Genomic DNA, 27,203 nt, shown 5'->3' on the forward strand with positions numbered 1-27,203 from the left:
AATTTAAGAAAAAAAAGTCATGAAGAACCTAGGGGTAAGACAAGAATAAAGACACAGACCTACTAGAGAATGGACTTGAGGATATGGGGAGGGGGAATGGTAAGCTGTGACAAAGTGAGAGAGTGGCATGGACATATATACACTACGAAACGTAAGGTAGATAGCTAGTGGGAAGCAGCCGCATAGCACAGGGAGATCAGCTCGGTGCTTTGTGACCGCCTGGAGGGGTGGGATAGGGAGGGTGGGAGGGAGGGAGACACAAGAGGGAAGAGATATGGGAACATATGTATATGTATAACTGATTCACTTTGTTATAAAGCAGAAACTAACACACCATTGTAAAGCAATTATACTCCAATAAAGATGTAAAAAATAAATAAATAAATAATCCTGGGAATGGTATCTACCCCCACAGAAAATGTCGATTCTATGCTGGAATAGACAAAGGGTCCCTTGGATCCTTGCTTCCCTTTTCAGGACATATTTCCAACGATTCAAACCAGAATTGGGCAGTTAATAGGGGTTAAACTGTATAGAACATATTAAGCAAATTTGAATCATGCAAATTTAAAATGGTTTGTTAAAGAAAACATTAATAGTCCCATCTTATTTTCCAAATTTGAAAAAAGGTTAATTTCCTTAATTTTAAAAAGTGCATCAAAAGTCTTATGACTTTATAGTTGTTGAAGCAAGTGAATTATATTCTCTGTTTATGACACTTCCTGGTTAGTCCCTGAAAAGAAATCCCTGCCGTGTTTTGTTATTTTAACACAACCGTGCTGTCGTTTGGGCATCTGAACTTGTTTGTGTGACTTTGGTGACTAATGTGATGTTGTTTTAACATTCATTGGTATTTTAATATGAAGTCATGATATCCCCAATCCCACCTGAGCACTTTTAAATAGAGTTGTTAGTGTTAGCTAAAAAACACATATGAAACTTATAACCCTAGAATGAAAGTTAGCGAGGAGGGAATTAGATAATTATACTGACGTGAATACAGTTAATTTGAGAAAGAGCTCTCTGCAAAACATTAAAGAAAATGCAAAGAAAACGAAAAGCAACACACCAGTATCTTCAGATTGCTGCCCTCCTCGACCACGTTTATCTGACTTGGCTTTTACTTCTGCTGGAGAATTTGTCTTGAATCAAGTGACTTCTGAATTACCTGAGGGCTTCAGGAACGCTCCCCTTTCACAAAATGCAGCCACCTGTTTTGGAAGCCTCCTGCCTGGAGCCCCTCCTTCCTTGCAGCCTCCTCCCCGCCAGGCCCCATTATCCTGGGAAAGAGGGGCCCAGGACTCCGCCCTGCCCCTAACGCTACCGCTACCCGTACCTGCCCCTTCTCAAGCTCTCACCTCCACGGCAAGGCCAGGAAGACATCTAAACCAGAGCCCACGCTATTGAGTGGAAATAACAGTTGCCTTTTCCCACGTTCAGGATAACGTGTGCAAATTAACTGCAGTCTTGGGAGGAAAAAAGGCAGTTAACAACTAATGTTTGCATGTAAATTTCCAGGTTACAAAGCTCCTCCCGTAAACAACCACTCTTTAAGCCAAAAGGGAGGCAAATGATGATTCCGAGCTGTGGGGGAAGAGGCAGAGCAGCTAGGATCACAAACAGGTGCAGAACGTTTCGGGAACGCAGCCATAAGGTGCCTTCAAAGTCACACCTAGCCCACCAGTGTGTCCTTGTGGCCCTCCTTAGACATAGCAGACCTCAACATCTAAGAGCAGAATATCTTTACACATGTCCACGTGTGATAAATTCTACTCAAAATATGTTATTTCCAACCTTAGTTATCCGTGTCTTACGTTTATCCTCATGCCACGCATGAACCGCATTTTCAACTTCACTAAATTTTTATCTCTTACTTAATGAGTCATCTTTGTAGAGTCTGGATGCTATTCCAAGAGTACAGTCTGGTTCCCTGTAGAGTATATGATGGACTCCTTCACTTCCCAGAGCTGAGCCAGAGCCAAGTGCAACATTCCACTGATAAACTCATCCCAAATTTCAAGTTTCTGGCTAAGACGGTGACTTTCTTAGGCATGTTCCATTTCCTCTTTGCTTTCTGTGGCAGCTGGCTTTCTTTCCAGGGTGATCTTTCATGAAGAAACAGGTATGATCCTTTATAAGAATTATTCACTGTGCAGCAGCATTGAGAGCAACAAGCCACTGGAGATGAGGATGCTGACAGTCACCTTGGGTCACTCGTGAGCTCCAGGCCCACTCCTTCATGCCAGGTACAAACTATGGGCTTCCACCTCATGCCTGAGTAGATTTATCAATATATGCCATGAACATCTGACTTGGCTCATGTTATATCTGTGAATATGAAGCATCTACCAATGATTGTTCAATGAGGGAAATCAGGCTGGATCCAACAGCTGAGGAAAATGAGTTGTTGTTTGCATCTAACACGGTATTATTAATTCATCCTTAGGAGGAGGGGCTTTGAACGATTCTCCCCCCGGTGACAGACTTGGCTCATCCACAGCTTCCTTGCCTCCACAAGTCAATGGCACAAGCCTGGAAGTTCACGGGCCCAGGAGAGAGCCTCCGCCTGCTATAGGGCCTGACTCTCCTCAGCCCGGTGCAGTCGATCTGACTAGGAAGAACTGGGCCTGAGGCACTGGCCCTACTTACCTCCACACTCTAGCGTAGGGAGTGAACCAGTCTATAAAGTACTGCTACAATAACCTTGATATTTCTCTAAAGGATTATTATGTAAAGAGAGTATAATTGGGTGAAAAATTGGGTGTTTCAGGACAGAGCACCTATTTACACAACTCTAGGGAAGTGTTCATGCCCCAGAGGTGAGGAACCCAGCGGACCTGCTCCTTGATAGGGATGATGCTTAACCTGCCTGCAGCATTTCAGCCAGAGCAGCTGTCCCAGCTGGTGTCAGTTTGGGTTGTTTGGTGTCTGTGTCATAGTGGCTGCTAGGCATTTTGGGCAGCACCCTGGCTTCAAGGCTGCAGTAGCATGTAGGCGAAAGCAACAACAGGTAAACCTGAGCTTTCAGGTGCTAGTGTGCCCGCTTTCCCTGTTCTCTCCTGTACTCTGAAAGGCAGCGAAAGCCCAGGAAGTGGGGGGGGCTCAGAACCTGCCTCGAGTGGGCTTAATGAGCAGCCTTTCCAAAGAAACCCGTCCGCAGAACCGCAGTGGGAACCGTTGCATCCCGTTCTGCAACTCCGTGCTGAGAGTGGTAACAGGGCTTGGGGGAGATCAGAGGGAGAACCAGGAGGGGACGGTGGGGTCTGTAGGCATAGCCCCTAATGCAGGAGTGCCTGAGCAGTCCGCGGCCAGTACAAATGTCCCCTTACCTGGAGGGTCTCCGTCACTCACCTCCTTGCCCCTTTCAGTCCTGCTGACGTGCTCGTAGTCACAGATGGCAAAGGCGGCTAGATAAGTGGGCATGTGGGGCGTGGTGTGAAAGGTAGTAACAGTCCACTTGCTTCCATTCACGTCTTCTCTCTCAGACTGACCTAGAGAAATTGATTTTAGTCCAAATCACTGTAAATAAGCAATAATAAGCACAATTATCTACCTTTGAAATAATTCATCAAGTCGACTGTCACTCAGCTAGTTCTTCCCAACTCCTCTCCAGAGTGCAGCAGTTTGGACTTGTCTACCTCCAAGCTATCAAAAGCATATTAGGAAGGCCTAAGGACAGTATCTCGGTCCTGAATTAGCACCTTGAATGACACGGTCTGGATGGAGGGCAAATCTACGGGCACTGTAAACTAGACCCATGAGCTACCTCCTCTCTTTCCCATCCACGACTGTTTCCTAGTCCAGCCCATCTCTCTCAGCACTTAATCTAGGGTTTCCCAGGCCTATAGTAGGTCAACAAGGTACAATTCTGCCATTCTCAGGTTTCGGGCAGGTCTTCAGTGGAGTCACACTGTGGGTTTTAAACCTGAAATCACAAACTCAAACACCTGTGAGGGCCGGGTACTTGATGTGAACGGGCTGGTTTACACTAACAGGGAGTGGTGGGGACAACGGCAGGCAGGGGCATGGGCTTGGTCTGAAGGAGGTAGCGCCTTCTCAGTGGCAACTATCACTGGCACCTTGGAAGTGCAGGGCCAGTGTTGTTAGTTGTTCTGAGTTTCAAAAAAAAAAGTAAGAATTTTTATTTTTATGAGGAATCTCTGAATTAAAAGAAATTGGATGCCAATTCAATCAAAAGAAAAAACTACTGTGAGCCAAAAACAAAACAAAAAAACCAAACCAAACCAAACCCACATCTATGTGCCAGATTCAGACCAAGTTCACTAGCTTGTTACCACTAATGATCAATAGTTGAAGCCCAAATTAACGGGCAGACAGGCTGCCAATGTATGAGAACAGTGTAGTGTCCTCAGCTCCTAATACAAACAGAATCAGGATTTACCATCACCAAGATGTGGGTGCTGATGCATATCCCATGTGACTGCCCTCCCTGGTTATAATATACTACAATCATAACGCACTCTCAACACATTGACCAGAAAATCTACTGATATAAAATCTATCACAGAGTTAAATATATATACACATATATAATTCATATAAAAACATACAAATACAAATATATAAGTAAACATATAATTATATAACATCATATGTATATGTGTATGTATATTATATATTATATATGTATACACATATACATATATGTACATGTATACATATACAGCGATAGGAAACATTACTTACCTAGCTTTGGCATGTTGGAAAGGGCCACGTAACTTGGATGATGAATAAGTGTTATATTAAAAGTTGCCTTCAGAGCTGGCTCATCAAAACAAGGGAAAACATTCCTGGCAAATGTTGGTTCCATCTGAGATGCTAAGAGGGCCCTGAAATACATTTTTGGGAAAAATCTATTTTTATTTCAAACCAGAGGAAGCAAAAAAATGTACATATTGAGGGATTATGGCTTATAATTATCTTCAGGAAGGAGCTGTAATGTTCTCCCCTCATCTTCCTCACTGCCCTCCCCATAATACAAACACACTCCAGTCCTCACTGTCCCTGAGAATTCCTGTAAGACCTAAAATACAAAAGAACTCTTTAATTTTCAACTGCAAAATAACATTTACTTCATTACATCATATGCCTTTAAAACTGTTTACAAACAAAATAGGAACAAATATAACAAACATGCAACGCCAGGCTTTTGAGAACCAAGGATTTTTTTTTTTTAAACATCTTTATTGGGGTATAATTGCTTTACAATGGTGTGTTAGTTTCTGCTTTATAACAAAGTGAATCAGCTATACATATACATATGTTCCCATATGTCTTCCCTCTTGCATCTCCCTCCCTCCCACTCTCCCCATCCCACCCCTCCAGGCTGTCCCAAAGCCCCGAGCTAATATCCCTGTGCCTTGCGGCTGCTTCCCCCTAGCTATCTACCTTACTACGTTTGTTAGTGTGTATATGTCCATGACTCTCTCTCGCCCTGTCAAAACTCACCCTTCCCCCTCCCCATATCCTCAAGTCCGTTCTCCAGTAGGTCTGCATCTTTATTTCTGTCTTACCCCTAGGTTCTTCATGACATTTTTTTTCCTTAAATTCCATATATATGTGTTAGCATACGGTATTTGTCTTTTTCTTTCTGACTTACTTCACTCTGTATGACAGACTCTAGGTCTATCCATCTCATTACAAATAGCTCAATTTCATTTCTTTTTAAGGCTGAGTAATATTCCATTGTGTATATGTGCCACATCTTCTTTATCCATTCATCCGATGATGGGCGCTTAGGTTGTTTCCATCTCCGGGCTATTGTAAATAGAGCTGCAATGAACATTTTGGTACATGACTCTTTTTGAATTTTGAACCAAGGATTTTTTAAAACTAGGATTACTTCTTTGGGGATGGGCTGGCTTTCATCCTCCATCAAAGTGCAAGTCAAAAGAAGAATGTATGTTTTTTATCTTTTTCTCACATGTTCTTCTTTTTCCTGGTTGAAAACTTTAAGAAGTTTTATTTTGCATATCCTTGGGGCTAAACAATATGGACACATCCCAACTGAACAAAACAATTTTCATTTACATGTGGATGGATTTATTGAATCCCTACTGCTCCTTCCTCCATCTCCAAGGAAAAATACAAAAGGTGACACGATCCCACAATGCACTGGTGATTTACAGGGAAAAGCTTAGGGACAAGAGTACCCTGAGCAAACAAGATTTCCAGGTTCATCCTCTGTAAACACTACCTGAGTCTGACAAGAGCACGGGTCCTATCAAACAACTTTCTCCTCCAAAGAAACCTGCAGTCTCATTATCCCATTTTCCAAGACTCTGTGACCTGGGAACTGCTTTTAGATGACAATTGTGGATGATAAATTCCTTTTTTTCTCCGAAGGTGCTGAGACTTAATGTCTCTCATGCATTTACCCCAGCTCAGGCCCAGTCCTTAGATAAATAAAAGGAGAATTCAACACAGATATCTTGAGAGCACTGTCTGTCCATTATTCACCTCTGTAAATCCCTCCTCCACCATGATAAGGGCCCTGCTCACATAAAACTTCACACAGCTTTAGGAAGAGCACACACAACAGGAGGCATGTTCAAAAGCTTTTCACAGTCAGCTAGTTTGATGTGCTCATAACCTCACTGTGACAAAATCGTAATTTTCAACAAGCCTATTTTGCTTTATTTGCTTTCCCCTACTTTATTCTACTCTTGCTTTCTTGGCTGAAAGGGGGCTTGTGGGCTCTGACAAGCAGCCACTTCGGCTGCAAGACTCTGCTCCATCTACCGCTGGCTGAGCAACCCTGAACTAGTCACGTAGTCTTGCTGAGCCTGTTTCCCCATCTAGAAAAAAACGACACTAGCTATGTTTCATTGCTGGATGAGCTTTTATATTATTAGTAACTACATTTAGCAATAAATGACCTGTGAATTCGCCTATATTCCTTCCAATCTCACAGATTATTCTTGATATAGATGAACTACAGAAGAATTCAAGGAAGAATAAGTTACAGAGTAAGGGTGGAGGGTTGGAAATTACAAATGCATTTAAAAAGGTTCCATCACCTTGCTGTACAGCAGAAATTAAACACAACATTGTAAAAAAAAAAAAGTTTCCAGAGATCACAGGTGGCCACAAGCTGAATATGAACCACATTTGTCTCCCCAATTAATTTTAAACTATGAGAAATTAGGGGTTATGTATTTTTTCTTCTGTATCATTTAAAATACTTGGCTAAAATATGGTTTCATGGCAAATAAGTATTTTCTCAGCCGTGGAGGCACTATAAAGTAAAGGAAGCTTGATGTTAGTATATACAGAAGAACATGAAGTATTTTGCAGAGTTTGCCACCTTGGCATTTGTTTGTTTTGTAGTATTCGTTGGTATCTTTTAAAGGGATGGGATAAAGTACAGAAGATTCAAGCAATTGACAATACAGTAAAAAGAAAGATGAGCAGGGAATTCAGCAACCTGAGTAGTTGCTCAGGATCTGCAGTGTAAACATGGTGGTGTAACTTTGGGAAAGTTGCTTAAACTCTTTGGACGTCCATTTCTATAAAGTGCAGGATGGGACTAGATGATCTCTAAGTCCACTTAGAGCTCTAAAACTGATTCCAACAGAGATAATGGCTCCAACAGGATGGAGAAAAGAGCCCTTGAGGTGGCCATGACTGAGTCATCTAGGATGAAGAGAAATAGTCCCCTTGGGAGTTTTCATACCTGGCCTTCAGCGGATCTGTGAGCCTCCTGAAATCGCAGGGACACTTTGTACAAATAGTGATCTGTTAGCATGAAAAGTGCAATGTAAAGTGAAAAAGTGCATTCAATTATATAATACATGCTTATATATTTGGAAAGCCAACACATGCCTATTGTTTTTGTAATGGAAACTACAGAAAGTACAGCTTGATGACATCTCTGCTGCCATAACTCCCCAAAGCATGTGAATCTCAAGGAGGTGGCAAGGTGGGGATGAGGGAGAAAATCAGCCTCTTCAAGGAGGTGGGAAACTTTTATGCTCACCAAAGGTGCAGGTTTAAAAAGGCGAGGAGACACCAGCTTAGGGAGTCACTGCTTTAACAAATGAAGCCTCAAGCAAGTCCTTCCAATTCCATGATTAAGGTCTCCAGAGAAGTGAAATAAAAGAAACACTTGGATTTTACTCAACTATTTCCCTCCCTGGTGTTATACAAGCAAACAAAAAGGGAAAAATCCCTACAACACACAGCCTTTCTGGCTCTCAATCTTAACTCCAAAGGTCAGGGCCAGCCGGCAGCACATACAATCTGGTTATGCCACATCTGGACCCAAGGCTGATATTTATTTCCCTTCTCTCTCTGCTTTGGACTCAAGCAACCCTGTAAGGATATCCTTCCTCCCTTCAAACCTCACAGAAACATGTTATTATGGTGCCTGTGAGGTCTGGGTTTAGAGTGGTCAGCCGGTGAGGGAGTTCATTTGGGAGAATTTGTCTCCTAGTGGCTCACTATCGCAAAGCCACTTTCCTGCCCTCTTGTACAGCAAGAGAATGGTGGGCTCACCACTTTCTTGTGCTGGAAAAGGTCTTAGCAGGCAAGACACGTGATGCCCTTGGGGATCCATCTACTACCACATAAAAAATATTCATTCAGTACAGTATTTCATTCCAAATTATTTTATGAACTCCATATGCCTACAGCTCTAGTTAAGAAGTGCGTAATAACATAGCTGGTCAAGGATTAAGTAAGACTCTTTAGAGAGTTGTCTGCCCTGATTTTTTTTAACACAGTAACAACACTCAGATATCAAAATGTTTAGTAAAGACGGACGTTACACCACTGGATTGGCCTGTGAATCATGTTTGTTTATTACTTGCGTAATACGATCTTAAAACTGAAGTTTCCACCAGACGACAAAACATAATAGATGTAAAATTCCAAACAAAGGTGCCAGACCATGTTATGAAGATTTTGAAAGTAAATGGCCTCAAGAACCTTCAAGCCACTCTTGGGTTTCTCAGCTACATCGAGGACATAGAAGAAGGGTCAGAGAACGTAGATAAAAGAGATCAGAGGAGAGATTCCTTGGTGGGGAGGGACATTATGTTGCCATGTCCTCCTGCACTCAGGGAGTTGGGAGGAGGTGCAACCCTCTAAACCTGAGACAGGGGGAGAAAATCCCTCAGAGAGCAGTGGAAGTGTTTCCTAAGGCTGAGGGACTTAGAGGCTGGTACCCAATTCACTCCTGAGAAAGCTGAAATTGACACTGGCTGGAGTCGGACTCCTATCAGGTGGGAATCTACACAGACTGTTTTGGAGCCAGAACCAGGAGAGTGCTGCTGCCTTGGGACCCACATCAGTCCCAGGCAAGGGATGTATGAGTGTTCCTTGGAAAAGCTGTGGGCCCTGAGACAGAATCTTAGATTCTGTCCAATAGAGCCACCTGGAGGAGCTTGGAGATGCACTACTGTGTGTCTAGGGGCCGAGGAAGGAGTTACAAATGACAATCAGAACAGAGAAATAAGAGAAGCAACCTTCAGGGACAAGAGAATTGTAGGAGAAAGAGAAACAGTGAGAAAGCTCTGAGGAGTCCAAGAAAATGACATCTCAAGGGAAAAAGGCATCTGCTAGACCAGAGTGAGACCAAGCGATGAGAGTACTGGTTCAAATAAGAGCTGCCCTGTGTGTTGCCTCTCCCTGTCTCCACTAGTCCCACTGGACCTGGTAGGGTTTAAATAACAGCTCAAGATGGAAGGGGAGGACTAGAAATAGGAGGCAGAGAGATGGAAAGACCACTACCCTCTATGTCACTGCAGGCTTCTATCCTGAAGTCAGCCCAAGCTTGGAGAAGTGAGGTTGGAGAGAGAAAAAGGGAGATTTAACAGCAACTTAAGTTCAAAGTTTTAAGTCTATCACCCAGGACTGGATTTCCTGTTTTTTGCATCTGGATAATGTTTGTAACTTAGTGACCATAGATCATCTATTAACTAAGAATTAGCAGGAAATTATGGGTTGCTAGAGTATACATGCAGGAGCAAGAGCTATTATCCCAGAGACTAAATTGTAAAAGGACAGTGGGAGAAAAATGATTGCATTTTTACTGAATTATGAGGTGTGGTATTTCAATATGCTAGTTACACTTGTTTTCAAAAGATACAGGATCTAAACCTCTGATGAGCAAACCATCTCCCAGAGAAAACTGCTCAGCCACATAAAATATGTGGGTTCAACAGCTCTATAAGGTAATGAACTGACCTCTTTTCTCTGTGACACCAGCGATATCATGTGCTTGGCACTTGAGTTCACTGACCTTGTTTTGAGACTTCTAAATTCTTTCCTAATATTACTCAAATTTCTCTCTTGTGTGTCATACCCTGAGGACTGTGCCAGATTTCCTGCATAAACAGCAACTGGAAGGGAGTCTTTTTAAATTCACTGCTCACTCTTTGGACACCTGCACAAAATGATTGACCTTGATCATGCTCTTTTCACCGTAATTTGTCCCAAATAAAGATCTTAATTTTCTTCAGGCATTTGACACTAACAAGCCACTCCCACCTCTTGATTTTTCTATTTTCATTTCTCTAAATACTACCGTATTTTTTCTTATCTTTTAAAAAGGAAATGGGGTGATCAGAAATACAAGTATTCCTAAAGGATACTGCACAAGAAAAGGATTCATACATTCGCTCTCTTTTTTTTCTTAAATTTCGGTTGGTTTTTATTTTATTTTAATTTAATTTTGTTTTTACACAGCAGGTTCTTATTACTTATCTGTTTTATACATGTTAGTGTATATATGTCAATCCCAATCTCCCAATTCATCCCACCACCACCACCAACCACCGCCCACTTTCCCCCCTTGGTGTCCATACATTTGTTCTCTACATCGGTGTCTCTATTTCTGCCTTGCAAACTGGTTCATCTTTCTAGATTCCACATATATGCGTTAATATACGATATTTGTTTTTCTCTTTCTGACTTACTTCACTCTGTATGACAGTCTCCAAGTCCATCCACTTCTCTGCAAATGACCCAATTTTGCTCCTTTTTATGGATGAGTAATATTCCATTGTATATATGTACCACATCTTCTTTATCCATTCATCTGTCGATGGGCATTTAGGTTGCCTCCATGACCTGGCTATTGTAAATAGTGCTGCAATGAACATTGGGGTGCATATGTCTTTTTGAATTATGGTTTTCTCTGGGTATATGCCCAATAGTAGGATTGCTGGATCATATGGTAATTCTATTTTTTCCTTTTTAATGAATGTCCATACTGTTCTCCAGAGTGGCTGTATCAATTTACATTCCCACCAACAGTGCAAGAGGGTTCCCTTTTCTCCACACCCTCTCCAGCATTTGTTGTTTGTAGATTTTCTGACGATGCCCATTCTAACCGGTGTGAGGTGATACCTCATTGTAGTTTTGATTTGCATTTCTCTAATAATTAGTGATGTTGAGCAGCTTTTCATGTGCCTCTTGGCCATCTGTATGTCTTCTTTGGAGAAATGTCTATTTAGGTCTTCTACCCATTTTTGGATTGGGTTGTTTGTTTTTTTTGATATTGAGCTGCATGAGGTGCTTGTACATTTTGGAGACTAATCCTTTGTCAGTTGCTTCGTTTGCAAATATTTTCTCTCATTCTGAGGGTTATCTTTTCGTCTTGTTTATGGTTTCCTTTGCTGTGCAAAAGCTTTTAAGTTTTATTACATCCCATTTGTTTATTTTCGTTTTTATTTCCATCACTCTAGGAGGTAGGTCAAAAAAGATCTTGCTGTGATTTATGTCAAAGACTGTTCTGCCTATGTTTTACTCTAAGAGTTTTATAGTGTCCGGGCTTATATTTAGGTCTTTAATCCATTTTGAGTTTATTTTTGTGTATGGTGTTAGGAAGTGTTCAAATTTCATTCTTTTACATGTGTCTGTCCAGTTTTCCCAGCACCATTTATTGAAGAGACTGTCTTTTCTCCATTGTATATCCTTGCCTTCTTTGTCATAGACTAGTTGACCATAGATGCATGGGTTTATCTCTGGGCTTTCTATCCTATTCCATTGATTTATATTTCTGTTTTGGTGCCAGTACCATATTGTCTTGATGATTGTAGCTTTGTAGTATAGTCTGAAGTCAGGGAGTCTGATTTCTCCAGCTCCGTTTTTTTTCCCCTCAAGATTTCTTTTGCTATTCGGGGCCTTTTGTGTCTCCATACAAATTTAAAAATTTTTTGCTCTAGTTCTGCAAGAAATGCCATTGGTAATTTGATAGGGATTGCATTGAATCTGTAGATTGCTTTGGGTAGTATAGTCATTTTCACAATATTGAGTCTTCCAATTCAAGAACATGGTATATCTCTCCATCTGTTTGTATCATCATTGATTTCTTTCATCAGTGTCTTATAGTTTTCTGAGTACAGGTCTTTTACCTCCTTAGGTAGGTTTATTCCTAGGTATTTTACTCTTTTTGTTGCAATGGTGAATGGGATTGTTTCCTTAATTTCTCTTTCGGATCCTTCACTGTTAGTGTATAGGAATGCAAGAGATTTCTGTGCATTAATTCTGTATCCTGCAACTTTACCAAATTCATTGATAAGTTCTAGTAGTTTTCTGGTGGCTACTTTAGGATTCTCTCTATATAGTATCATGTCATCAGCAAACAGTGCCAGTTTTACTTCTTCTTTCCCAATTTGGATTCCTTTTATTTCTTTCTCTTCTCTGATTGCTGTGGCTAGGACTTCCATAACTATGTGGAATAAGAGTGGCTAGAGTGGATACCCTTGTCTTGTTCCTGATCTGAGAGAAAATGCTTTCAGTTTTTCACCATTGAGAATGATGTTTGCAGTGGGTTTTTCATATATGGCCTTTATTATGTTGAGGTAGGTTCCCTCTATGCCCACTTTCTGAAGAGTTTTTACCATAAATGGGTGTTGAATTTTAATCACAGTTTCAATTCATTACTTGTGATTCGTCTGTTCATATTTTCTATTTCTTCCTGGTTCAGTCTTGGAAGGTTATACCTTTCTAAGAATTTGTCCATTTCTTCCAGGTTGTCCATTTTATTGGCATAGAGTTTCTTGTAGTAGTCTCTTTTGGTGCATTGTATTTCTGCGGTGTCCGTTGTAACTTTTCCTTTTTCATTTCTAATTCTATTGATTTGAGTCCTCTCCCTCTTTTTCTTGATGAGTCTGGCTAATGGTTGATCAATTTTGTTTATCTTCTCAAAGAACAAGCATTTAGTTTTATTGATCTTTGCTATTGTTTTGTTTCTATTTCATTTATTTCTGCTCTGATCTTTATTATTTCTTTCCTTCTACTAACTTTGGGTTTTATTTGTTCCTCTTTCTCTAGTTCGTTTAGGTGTAAAGTTAGATTTTTTTATTTGAGATTTTTCTTATTTCTTGAGGTAGGATTGTATTGCTATAAACTTCCCTCTTAGAACTGCTTTTGCTGCATCCCATAGGTTTTGGGTCATCGTGTTTTCATTATCATTTGTCTCTAGGTATTTTTTTATTTCCTCTTTGATTTCTTCAATGATCTCTCGGTTATTTAGTAACATATTGTTTAGCCTCCACATGTTTATGTTTTTTACATTTTTTCCCTGTAATTGATTTATAATCTCATAGCGTTGTGGTCTGAAAAGATGCTTGATATGATTTCAATTTTCTTAAATTTACCGAGGCTTGATTTGTGACCCAAGATATGATCTATCCTGGAGAATGTTCTGTGTGCACTTGAGAAGAAAGTGTAATCTGCTGTTTTCAGATGGAATGTCCTACAAATGTCAATTAAATCCATCTGGTCTATTGTGTTATTTAAAGCTCGTGTTTCTTTATTTATTTTCTGTCTGGATGATCTGTCCATTGGCGTAAGTGAGGTGTTAAAGTTCCCCGCTATTATTGTGTTACTGTCAATTTCCTCTTTTACAGCTGTTAGCATTTGCCTTATGTATTAAGGTGCTCCTATGTTGGGTGCATATATATTTATAATTGTTATATCTTCTTCTTGGATTGATCCCTTGATCCTTACATAGTGTCCTTCTTTGTCTCTTGTAACAGTCTTTCTTTTGAAGTCTATTTTATCTGATATGAGAATTGCTACTCCAGCTTTGTTTTGATTTCTATTTGCATGGAATATCTTTTTCCATCCCCTCACTTTCAGTCTGTATGTGTCCCTAGGTCTGAAGTGGCTCTTTTGTAGACACCATATATGTGGGTCTTGTTTTTGTATCCATTCAGCCAGTCTACGTCTTTTGGTTGGAGCATTTAATCCATTCACATTTCAGGTAATTATTGATATGTATGTTCCTATTACCATTTTCTTAATTGTTTTGGGTTTGTTTCTCTAGGTCCTTTTCTTCTCTTGTGTTTCCCACTTAGAGAAGTTCCTTTAGCATTTGTTGTACAGCTGGTTTGCTGGTGCTGAATTCTCTTAGCTTTTGCTTGTCTGTAAAGCTTTTGATTTCTCCATCAAGTCTGAATGAGATCCTTGGTAGGTAGAGTAATCTTGATTGAAGGTTCTTCCTTTTCATCACTTTAAATGTATCATGCCAGTCCCGTCTGGCTTGTAAAGTCTTTGCTGATAAATCAGCTGTTAACCTTATGGGAGTTCCCTTGTATGTTATTTGTCATTATTTTTCCCTTTTGCTTTTAATAATTTTTCTCTGTCTTTAATTTTTGTCAATTTGATTACTATGTGTCTTGGTGTGTTTCTCCTTGGGTTTATCCTTCCTGGGACTCTCTGCCTTTCCTCGACTTGGGTGGCTGTTTCCTTACCCATGTTAGGGAAGTTTTCAACTATAATCTCTTCAAATATTTTCTTGTGTCTTTTCTCTCTCTCTTCTCCTTCTGGGACCCCTATAATGTGAATGTTGTTATGTTTAATATTGTCCCAGAGGTCTCTTAGGCTGTCTTCATTTCTTTTCATTCTTTTTTCTTTATTCTGTTCCACAGCAGTGAATTCCACCATTCTGTCTTCCAGGTCACTTATCTGTTCTTCTGCCTCAGTTATTCTGCTTTTGATTCCTTCTAGTGCATTTTTCATTTCAGTTATTGTATTGTTCATACTGCTCTCTCATACATTCTGTCTTTCATTGAATTTCAAAATTGGAAGAGACCTTGGAGAGTTCCACCATCTTAGTTTACAGATGGGGAAGCTGACACCCAGGAAATTTATGCAACTGATTTGATAACTAGTAAGTGGTAGGGATGGTACCAGAACCAGGGCTCCAGCTCCCAAGCCCAGGGTCTTTTCCATGCACTGCCTGCTTGAAGTATATAATGTCACAAATACTAAAATTAAAGTAAGATATCATGAAGATGACTGAGGATTAACTTCATAATTAATAGCATTACCGAGAGATGATAAGACTTCTATTTCCAGCATAAGGAAGCAGCAAAGGCTAGAATTAGCCTTCTGCTGAAAACAACTAAAAAACCTGATGAAATATATGAAACAACTGATTTCAGACATTGGATAACAGGACGCACAGGACTGTGATTCCCAAGAGAAGAGAAACAAAGAAGTTGAACTCTACAATCACCTTGTCTTTCTATCTGGAAGTGATTTCTAAACTGCAGCACAGGGAAGGAGAACTGAAACAGAGTTCATTTGTCTCACTAAGTTGAGGAGGCAGAGATGGATGCTCAGGGAGACCTAAATAGCTAGAATTTGCAGGTAGACTATAAGGGAGGAGTAGGTATGCAGAGAAAGACACCCAGAAATCTGCATAGAATCCCCCTCGAGTCTTTGGTCAAATAGTAATCTGCACTTCAGAAGGTCAAGCAAAGAAAATCTGTCGGGGAAAGAATAGCTACCAGGGCGGGGAAAGCTGAACAATTCCCAGAGTTCACATAGTGCTAGGAGTTGTTCAAGCTTCCACAAACCAGAGTATAGACATCTCCAGAATATTTGGATTTTTCAACAGAGACCAGAAGGGTAATGCCTGCATAGTGAACTAAACTAGCCCTAGAGTAAAGGCGACTTTAGATCCACTCTAAAAGTGCTTAAACACAAGACTCAAGAGATCAAACAAGGATCAAAAGGATCACCAAGTAATTTATGTGCCTATTCAAAAAAAGGCCATCATTCATTAAAGCAATATAACAAAATGCAGCATTCAGCAACATAAAATTTAAAATATCAGGGGTTCAATTAAAAAAATGAGAAAATGCACAAATATTTGGAAACAAAATAAACAGTTCTAAGTAACCCATGAGTCAAAGAAGACATCAAAAGGGAAATTAGAAAGTATTTTCAACTGAATGAAAATGAAAAAGCAACATAACATCATCTGTGGCATGTCACTAAAGCAGTAGTTAGTGGAACTTTTATAGCATTAAATGCCTATATTGGAGGAGAAAGAAGATCTTAAATCAATGACCTTGCACCCACCTTAAGAAAACAGAATAAGAAAAGGAAATGAAGCCCAAAGCAAAAAAAGGAAATAATAAAGATTAATGTATGAAGTACTGATATAAAAAACAGAAAAATAGAGGAAATGTATGAAACAAAAAACTGGTTCTACAAGAAGATTAATAAAGTAGATAAATCTCTAGACAGACAGGTCAAACTTGTTGACTATCAGAAGTGGAAGAGACTTTACAGAGCTCCACTCTCTTAATTTACAGATGTAAAAGCTGAAGCCCTGGGAATTTATGCAACTGGTTAGACAACTAGTAAGGGACAGGAGTGGTAACAGAACCAGGGCTCCAGCTCCCCAAAGAGAGAAGACACAAATGACCAATATCAGGAAAGAAAGAGGTGACATCACTACAGATTCTACAGATATTAAAATAACAAGAGGAAAGGAATATTTTGAACAACTTTATACTTATAAATTTGGCAACTTTGATTAGATGGACAAATTCCTTGAAAGACTTAAACTACCAAAGCTCACTCATAAAGAGATAGATAACCTGAATAGTCCTATATCTATTAAGGAAGCTTATTTTGTAGTTAAAAACCATCTCACAAAGAAGCTCCAAGCCCAGGTGGCTTCATTGGTGAAACTCAATCAAGCATTTAAGGAAGAAATAATACTAATTCTACATGAATATTTCCAGAAAATTAAAGAAGGAATACCTCCAAATTTATTATTTGAAGCCAGTGTTACTCTGATACCAAAACCAGACAAAGACATTGCAAGATAAAAAGCAAAACAAAACAAAAAGCCACAAGTCTATATGTCTCATGAACATAGATGCAAAAATTATAAACAAAATTTTAGTGAGTTGAATGCAACAAAATATAAAAGGATAATACATCAAGACCAAGTGGGATTTATCATGGCAATACAAACTTAGTTTAATATTAGGAAGTCAATCAGGGCTTCCCTGGTGGCGCAGTGGTTGAGAGTCCGCCTGCCGATGCAGGGGACGGGGGTTCGAGCCCCAGTCCGGAGGATCCCACATGCCGCGGAGCGGCTGGGCCCGTGAGCCATGGCCGCTGAGCCTGTGCGTCCGGAGCCTGTGCTCCACAACGGGAGAGGCCACAACAGTGAGAGGCCCACGTACCGCAAAAAAAAAAAAAGAAAGTCAATCAGTATAATTTGCCATAGTAACAAATTAAAAAAGAAAAATCATATGATTATCACAGAAGAGCAAATCTCATACAGAGGAACAAAAATTAAAATCCCTAGACTTCTCTTCAGAAATTATTCAAGCCATAAGTCAATGAAATAACATCCTTAAACTGCTGAAATTAAAAACAAAACCCCACCAATCAAGAATTCTATACTGAGCAAAAATATCTTTCAAAAATGAAGGAAAAGTAAAAGTTTTCAGACAGACAAAAACTGAGAGAATTTATCACCAGTAGACCTGAACTTGAAGAAATGTCAAAGTCTTTCAGGTGAAAGAAAATAATATAACATGGAAACTTAGATGTGCACAAAGGAATGAAGAGCCCTGGAGATGGTATATATGTAAGTAAATAAAAATTTTTTCTCTTGTAAAAATTTATCTTAAAGTAATTAATTGTTTAAAGGAAGAACAATAACAGTATATGGTAGGGTTAATAACCTATGTAAAAGTAAGATGTGTAGCAGCTGTAGCACAAAGGATAGGAGGGGGAAAACAGAAACATGTTCTTCTAAGATTTATATATTATACGTAAAGTGGGTATAGTTCCATTTGAATGTAGTCTGTGATAAGTTGGGACACATATTGTAAACACTAGAGCAATCCTCCTGCTCTACTTCTCACCTCACCACACACAAAAAGACATAGCTAATTAGCCAAGTTAATATTAAATGGAATATTAAAAACTACTCAATCCAAAAGAAGAGAAAAATAAAATAAAAAACAGTTTAGACAATAGAGAGCAAATAGCAAGATGGTAGATTTGAATCCAATCAACTCAATAACTACATCAAATGTAAATAGTCTAAACACCCCAACTAAAGGGCAGAGATTGTCAGACTGTAAGACCTAACACTATGTTTCAATAAGAAATTCACTTTTATTATCAAGACACATATAGATTAAAAGTAAAAGTTAAGAAAAGATACATCATGTAAATAGTAATCATAAGAAAGCTGGAACAGGAATATGGAGAGAAGGTCACTGGTACAGAGCATGGCCTGTGTAGGGCACATTCTCTCAAAAGTGCTATGAGCAGGTTAAGCAAGTGTTGCCATTTCTAATGTAGATTTGACCTTCAAACTTTTCAAACAAAGAGAAGACGTTTTTTTCACAGTGAACTTAAAAGATCTCATTTGTTAGAAACAAGACAACAGGCCCACAATGGAGTCATTGGTACTATGCCCCACATCACCAAACCGAGACTTGATACTTAATTAGAGTTTCCCCTTCTCCCAGGAATGGAATCTTAAACCACTCAACCTGGAATTACCTAGTCAGCACTAGTGAGGTTATATGTCTGATAGACCACAGTCACCCCTAAAGAAAGGTGACCTTGCCCTAAACAATCAGTTTTTTGCTAGTATGACTTCCTTGTCCTGCCCCGTTCTGCCTATAAAAGTCTTTCATTTTGTACAGCTCCTGGGAGCACCTTCCTATTTGCTAGATGGGATGCTGCCTGATTTATGCATCACTGAATACATGTACTCAGTTGAATTTTGTTTTTTTAACACAGTCTAAACCCTCTCAATCGACTTACGCCAATAAGAAAAAGAGGTGGCTCTAGTACTGTCATTTTTTTTTAAACAACGTTACTGGAGTATAATTGATTTACAATGGTGTGTTATTTTCTGCTATATAACAAAGTGAATCAGCCATATGTATACATATATCTCCATATCCCCTCCCTCTTGCATCTCCCTCCCACCCTCCCTCCCCCACCCTTCTAGGTGGTCACAAAGCACAGAGCTGATAGGGGATATGTAGTGGGATTGCTGGGTCATATGGTAGTTCTATTTTTAGTTTTTTAAGGAACCTCCATACTGTTCTCCATAGTGGCTGTATCAATTTATATTCCCACCAACAGTGCAAGAGGGTTCCCTTTTCTCCACACCCTCTCCAGCATTTATTGTTTGTAGATTTTTTGATCATGGCCATTCTGACTGGTGTGAGGTGATACCTCATTGTAGTTTTGATTTACATTTCTCTAATGATTAGTGATGTTGAGCATCCTTTCATGTGTTTGTTGGCAATCTGTATATCTTCTTTGGAGAAATGTCTATTTAGATCTTCTGCCCATTTTTGGATTGGGTTGTTTGTTTTTTTGATATTGAGCTGCATGAGCAGCTTGTATATTTTGGAGATTAATCCTTTGTCAGTTACTTTGTTTGCAAAGGTTTTTTCACATTCTGAGGGCCGTCTTTTCATCTTGCTTGTGGTTTCCTTTGCTGTGCAAAAGCTTTTAAGTTTCATTAGGTCCCATTTGTTTATTTTTGTTTTTATTTCCATTTCTCTAGGAGGTGGGTCAAAAAGGATCTTGCTGTGATTTATGTCATAGAGTGTTCTGCCTATGTTTTCCTGTAAGAGTTTTAAAGTGTCTGGCCTTACATTTAGGTCTTTAATCCATTTTTAGTTTATTTTTGTGTGTGGTTTTAGGAAGTCTTCTAATTTCATTGTTTTACATGTAGCTGTCTAGTTTTCCCAGCACCACTTATTGAAGAGGCTGTCTTTTCTCCATTGTATATTCTTGTCTCCTTTATCAAAGATAAGGTGACCATATGTGCGTGGGTTTATCTCTGGGCTTTCTATCCTGTTCCATTGATCTATCTTTCTGTTTTTGTGCCACTACCATACTGTCTTGATGACTGTAGCTTTGTAGTATAGTCTGAAGTCAGGGAGCCTGATTCTTCCAGCTCCGTTTTTCTTTCTCAAGATTGCTTTGGCTATTTGGGGTCTTTTGTGTTTCCATACAAATTGTGAAATTTTTTGTTCCAGTTCTGTGAAAAATGCCATTGCTAGTTTGATAGGGATTGCTTTGGATCTGTAGATTGCTTTAGGTAGTATAGCCATTTTCACAATGTTGATTCTTCCAACCCAAGAACATGGTATATCTCTCCATCTGTTTGTATCGTCTTCAATTTCTTTCATCAGTGTCTTATAGTTTTCTACATACAGGTCTTTTGTCTCCTTAGGTAGGTTTATTCCTAGGTATTTTATTCTTTTTGTTGCAATGGTAAATGGGAGTGTTTCCTTAATTTCTCTTTCAGATTTTTCGTCATTAGTGTATAGGAATGCAAGAGATTTCTGTGCGTTAATTTTGTATCCTGCTACTTTATCAAATTTATTGATTAGCTCTCGTAGTTTTCTGGCAGCATCTTTAGGATTCTCTATGTATAGTATCATGTCATCTGCAAACAGTGATATTACTGTCATGTTTTTAAGTTGTTTTTATGGAGTTAGATCCCATACTTCTCACATCCATCTTATACCGTACATATATCTTGCACACAGTAAATGAAGAGGGGCATATTTAAAAATTCTCATAGCTAGTAACGGTATAATATCATCGCTAATGAAAGAGACCCCAAAGTGTGTATTTATTAATTGGGGTTAGTGATTATGAACAAGAGTCTCAGGGAAGGCCAAGTTCATCTTGCAAGATGTACTAGTGGAACATGGTCCCCTAATATTCTCAGTAGTGCTGTAACCAATTTTACCCTCAGGAAGATATTTCAGAAAAGGTCTCCTTACATCTTTAAAATGGCCAAAGACAACCTATTAGCCATTCTGTACAGTCTAGGGCCATCTGAGCGAGTTGTACTTATCAGGAAAGGAAAGAACACAAGATGTTTTTTATTTCAGTTTTCCTAGTACCTTTTTTATCAGGTGACTAATCAGACCTTGATAAGCTGAGAAACTGGCCTTTAGCATAAGTATTCTCTGCAATGGTTTCCAAAGGTCAGAAGCAACTGGTACAAAATATAGTTTTGGAGTACACTGGTTTATGGAGTCCTTGGTAATAATTGTTTGGAAAGCTTGGATGAATTGGAATGTTATAAGCTCTAGTCATTAGTGTTGGAGGAAACATTTATTTTACATGAAGAGAATTAATTGTCAAAATTTACTTACCAGAACTCAGATGTGTAAAGCAATCTGTCCTATAACTTCATATTCTGGAACCCATATTCTCACTGATGGTAGAGGAAAAGAACGCAAGCTTGCCAATTACAGGTTACTCATCGTTACTGATTTTAAAACAGTCTTGTTTGGGGGGATAGTCATTTAAAATCCAAATTCCCTTTCAGGGCTCTTTTATTTCCTAAGGGCATGAGAACTAAGAAGCTTTCTCCTACACCCAGATGCCAAACTGGGGAAGGGCAGAGAAGGAGGAGACCTCTTGACAGGAGAGGACTTCTTGGATTTGCCATATTGATGTGACTGCATTCTCTTGACTGGTATGACTTGTAACCATTCCTTCACAACAGTCAAGGCTCAGCAGTTCCCACTGATAACACGGCACTCATCTGGGCTCTTGAACACATGGCCAGTCCTCTGAGTCTGGCTGCAACTCCCTCTGGACCACACCTTGCACAACTACTCCACAGCATTCACTGCAACACATTTACTTTGATCCCTGGCATGGTGGCCCCTCTTTAGCTCCCTAGTCAATGTTCTTATCCCATGTGCAAAATTCTAGATCCCCTTTGACCTCAAATAGATCACAAGGAAAACATGCACAATCCAGGGCCCATTGGCCTAAGCCATTTCTACTCTATGAATCAGAAGCCACACTGGTTGCAGACCATGCTAACCATAAAGGGAAGAACAAGGATCTTGCTCTGAGATCTTCTTCAGGCACTCTTTTGGTAATTTTGTTGTATCCTCCATTTTCCATTACGTTCTATCCAGTAACCGGTAATGTCAGTGTTTGACAAGATCCAACACCTATTTGTGATTAAAAAAAAAAAAAGCAACTCAGAAATACTGTGAATAGAGGGAAACTTCCTCAACTTGATAAGGAACATATACAAAAAAACCTCCACCTAAAATCATACTGAACAGTGAAAGGCTAAAATATTTCTCCCTAACATTAGGGAAAAAGAATGTCCACACTTATCACTCTTGGCCAACATAGTGCTGGAAATTTCAGCCAGCAAAGTAAGGTAAGAAAAGAAATGGCATATGGATTGGAATAGTAGAAATAAAACTGTCTCTGTATGCAGATAACATGATGATCTACATAGAAAATCCCAAGGAATCTATAAAAACAAAACAAAAACTCCTAGAACTTGCAAGTGAGATCACCAAGTCCTAGGACACAAGATAAGCACACAAAACTCACTATTTCTTTGCAGTAGAAACTGATACATAAAAACTAAAATTAAAAATACAATACTATTTACAATTGCTCAAATAAAATTAAATACTTAGGCATAAATCTAATAAAACAGGTATAGGATTTGTATGTTTAAAATGCTGTTGAAATAGATCAAAGATTTAAATAAATGAACAGATATTCTGTGTTCATGGCCTGGAAAATTCAACATAGTAAAGAAAGGCAAAAAAAGAGTGGAAGACAAAAATGGGAAAAAGAGCAAGGGCAAAAACATAGAAAACAGTAACAGATATGGTATATATTAATCCATTATATCAATACCAATATCAGAAATGAAAGAGGGAACAGCACTACAGATACCATGGACATTCAAAAGATAATAAGGAATACTATGAACTAATTTATGCCCACAAATTTGATACTCTAAATGAAAAGGACCAATCCTTGAAAGATACAATCTGCCAGAACTCACACAAGAAGGAACAATCTGAAAAAGCCTATATCTATTAAAGAAATTGAATCAATAAGTAATAACCTTTCAAAATAGAAATCACCAGGCCCAGACGGGTTCACTGGTAAATTCTACCCAACATTTAAGGAATACCAATTCTCTACAATCACTTTCACAGGATAGAAGCAAAGGGAATACTTCCTAACTCATTCTATGAGGCCAGCATTACCCTAACACCAAAACCAGAACAAAACATTATAAGAAAAGAAAACTACAGGCCAATAGCTCTCCTGAACAGAGACGCAAAAATCCTCAACAAAATATTAGTAAATCAAATCCAACAACGCATAAAAAGAATTACATATCCCGACCAAGTGGAATTTATCCCAGGTATGCAAGACTAGTTCAACATTCAAAAATCAATTAATGTTATCCATCACATCAACAGACTAGATAAGAAAAATCACATGATCACCCATTAATAGATGCAAAGAAAGCATTTGCCAAGATCCAGCACCCATTTACAATTAAAATTCTCAGTAAAGTAAGAATAGAGGGGGACTGCCTAATCTTAATAAAGGCCATCTACAAGAAAATCTACAGCTAACATCATACTAAATGGTGAGAATTTGAAGCTTTCCACTAAGATCAGGGACAAGGCAAGGATGTCCCCTCTTGCCACTCCTTTTCAACATTGTACTGGAAGTCCTTCCAAATGCAGTAAGTCAAGAAAAGGAAATAAAAGATATATTCATTGGGAAGGAAGAAATAAAACACTCTTATTCACAGATAAGATGATCATCTGTGTTTTCTACAAAATCCAAAAGAATTGACAAAAACCTCCTGGAACTAATAAGCAATTATAGCAAATTTTCAGGATATAAGGTTAATATACAAAAGTCAATTTATTTCATATATACCAACAGTGAACAAATGGATTTGAAATTAAAAACATAATGCCATTTACATTAGTGTCCCTAAAAATGAAATACTTAGGTATAAATCTAACAAAATATGTACAAAATTTAGATAAGGAAAAATAGAAAACTCTGATGAATGAAATTTTAAAAAGAACTAAATAAGTGGAGAGTTATTCCATATTCATGGATCTGAAGACTCAATATTATCAGCGTATCAGTTCTTCCCAACTTGATCCATTGATTCAGTGCAATCTCATTTAAAATCCTAGCAAGTTAAGTTTATGGATTTGGACAAAATGATTCTAAGGTTTATAGTGAGAGGCAAAAAAACCAGAATACCTAACACAGTATCGAAGGAGAAGAACAAAGCTGGAAGATTTACACTACCTGACTTCAAGACTTACTATAAAGCTAAAATAATCAAGACAGTGTGGTATTGGCAAAAGAATAGACAGATCAAGGGAATAAAATAGAGAGCCAAGAAATAGACCCATAAAAATATAGTCAACTAATCTTTGACAAAGAAGCAAAGGCAATACCATGGAGTAAAGAAAATCTCTTACTGGACACCCACATGCAAAAAAAAACTGAATCTAGACCCAGACCTTACACCCTTCATAAAAATTAACTCATAATGGATCATAGATCTAAATGTAAAATGTAAAATTATAAAACTCCTAGAAGATAACATAGGAGAAAACCTAAATTATCTTGGGTATGGTGATGTCTTTTAAGATAATACACCAAAGACATGATCAATAAAAGAAATAATTGATAAGCTGGATTTCACTAAAATTAAAAAATTCTGTTCTGTCAAAGACAATATAAAGAGAATAAGAGGACAAGCCATAGACTGGCAGAATATATTTGCAAAAGACACATCTGATAAAGGACTGTTATCCAAAATATACAAAGAACTCTTAAAATTCAACAATAAGCAAACACGGACTTCCCTAGTAGTCCAGTGGTAAAGAATCCGCCTCACAATGCAGGGGACGTGGGTTCAATCCCTGGTCAGGCAACTAATATCCCACATGCCAAGGGGCAACTAAGCCTGCATGCCACAACTACTGAGCTTGCGTGCCTCAGCTAGAGCCTGTGTGCCACAAACTACAGGGCCCATGCACTCTGGAGCCTGTGAGCCACAACTAGAGAAGAGAAAACCCTCATGCCACAACTAGAGAGAAGCCCATGCACCTCAACAAAGAGCCCGCATGCTGCAACTAAGACCTGATGCAGCCAAAAATAAATTAAATAAATAAATCTTAAAACAAAAGAAAACAAACAACTCCATTCTATGTATGTTAACTGAATCACTTTGCTGTACAGCAGAAATTAATAACATTGTAAATCAACTACACTTGAATAAAATAAAATTAAAAAAAAGAAAACAAACAACTCAATTAAAAAATGGGCCAAAGACTTCAGCAGATACCTCACCAAAGAAATTATACAGAAAAGCATATGAGAGGATACTTCACATCATATGTCATCAGGGAAATGCAAATTAAAACAATGAGATACTTATTAGAATATAGGCCTAAATCCAGAACACTGACAACATCAAATGCTGACAAGAATATGGAGCAAAAGGAACCCTCATTCATTCCTGATGGGAATACAAAATGGTATATCCACTCTGGAAGACAGTTTGGCAGTATCTTACAAAACTAAACATAAGCTTACCATATGATCCAGCAATTATGTTTCTTGGTATTTACCTAAAGTAGTTGAAAATGTATGTCTACACAAAAACCTGTGCACAGAGTCTATAACAGCTTTTTTCATAACTGTCAAAACTTGGAAGCAGAAAAGATGTCCTTCTGTAGGTGGCTAGATAAATAAACTGTGGTACATCCAGACAATAGAATATTATTCAGCACTAAAAAGAAATGAGCTATTGCAACATGAAAAGACATGGAGGAACCTTAAATGCATATTGCTAAGTGAAAGAAGCCACGCTGAAAAGGTGATATACTGTATGATTCCAACTATACGACATATGGAAAAGGCAAAACTATGCAGACAATAAAAAGATCAGTGGTTGCTGGGCAGAGTGGGTGGGTGGGAAGATGAATAGGCAGATAGCAAAGGATTTTTAGAGCAGTGAAAATACTCTGTATGGTATTATAATGATGGCTATAAGTCAGTATATATTTGTCCAAACAGATAGAACATACACCACCAAAAGTAAACCCTAAGGTAAACTATGAATTTGGGGTGATTATGATGTGCCGATACAGATTCATCCTTAGTTTAAAAAAAAAGTGCCATTCTAGTGAGTGATATTGATAATGGGGAAGGCTATGCATGTGTGGAGGCAGGGGATATATGAGGAATCTCTCTACTTCCCCCTAAATTTTGTTGTAAACCTAAAACGTCTCCAAAAAAAACCCAACAAAGTCTTTAAAAAAAGAATTCTTAGACATTACACCAAAGGTATGTTCTATAAAAAATACCAATAAATTGGACTTCTTTAATATTAAAACTTTTGCTCTCTGAAAACCTTATTAAGAAGATTAAAAGACAAGTTACAGACAGGCAGAATGATATTTGTAAGCCACATATTTCACAATGGACTCAGATGTAGATTATATTTAAAAAATCCCAGGACGCCACTGTAAAAAAAACATTCAGTGGGCTTCCCTGGTGGCAGAGTGGTTAAGAATCTGCCTGCCAATGCAGGGGACACCGGTTTGAGCCCTGGTCTGGGAAGATCCCACATGCCGCAGAGCAACTAAGCCCGTGCGCCACAACTATTGAGCCTGCACTCTAGAGCCCGCAAGCCACAACTACTGAAGCCCACATGCCACAGCTACTGAAGCTTGCACGCCTAGAGCCCATGCATGCTCTGCAAGAGAAGCCACTGCAACGAGAAGCCTGAGGCACCTCAACGAAGAGTAGTCCCCACTCGCCGCAACTAGAGAAAGACTGCTCACAGCAATGAAGACCCAATGCAGCCAAATAAATAAATATAAAATAAAAAAACAATTCAATTAGAAAATGGAAAAAAGACATGAAGAGACATTTCATTGAAGTGATATACATACAGATGGCAAATAAGCACGAAAAGATGTTTATCGCAGCAATTGTTAAAATATGTAAATTTCCAAACCCCACTCAAAACTCACTGCTCTGGAAAGTTTTTGCTTTTAAAATTTTTTAAATTGTGGAAAATATTGGGT

The 27,203-nt window shown here is 38.7% G+C and overlaps 1 protein-coding gene across 1 annotated transcript in view; it reads right to left on the reverse strand.

Moving 5' to 3' along the window:
* LVRN (laeverin) overlaps positions 1 to 27,203 on the reverse strand; it is an 80,770-nt gene that overhangs the window by 48,960 nt on the left and 4,607 nt on the right. Inside the window, exons 2-3 of the mRNA XM_024743382.1 lie at positions 4,708 to 4,850; positions 3,352 to 3,491 (exon numbers count right to left, since the gene is read on the reverse strand). Coding sequence (XP_024599150.1) covers positions 3,352 to 3,491; positions 4,708 to 4,850 — 283 coding nt within the window. The remainder of the gene's footprint in view (positions 1 to 3,351; positions 3,492 to 4,707; positions 4,851 to 27,203) is intronic.

This window comes from Neophocaena asiaeorientalis, unplaced genomic scaffold, assembly GCF_003031525.2.
Source record: "Neophocaena asiaeorientalis asiaeorientalis breed wild unplaced genomic scaffold, Neophocaena_asiaeorientalis_V1.1 scaffold26, whole genome shotgun sequence".
NCBI lineage: Eukaryota > Metazoa > Chordata > Mammalia > Artiodactyla > Phocoenidae > Neophocaena > Neophocaena asiaeorientalis.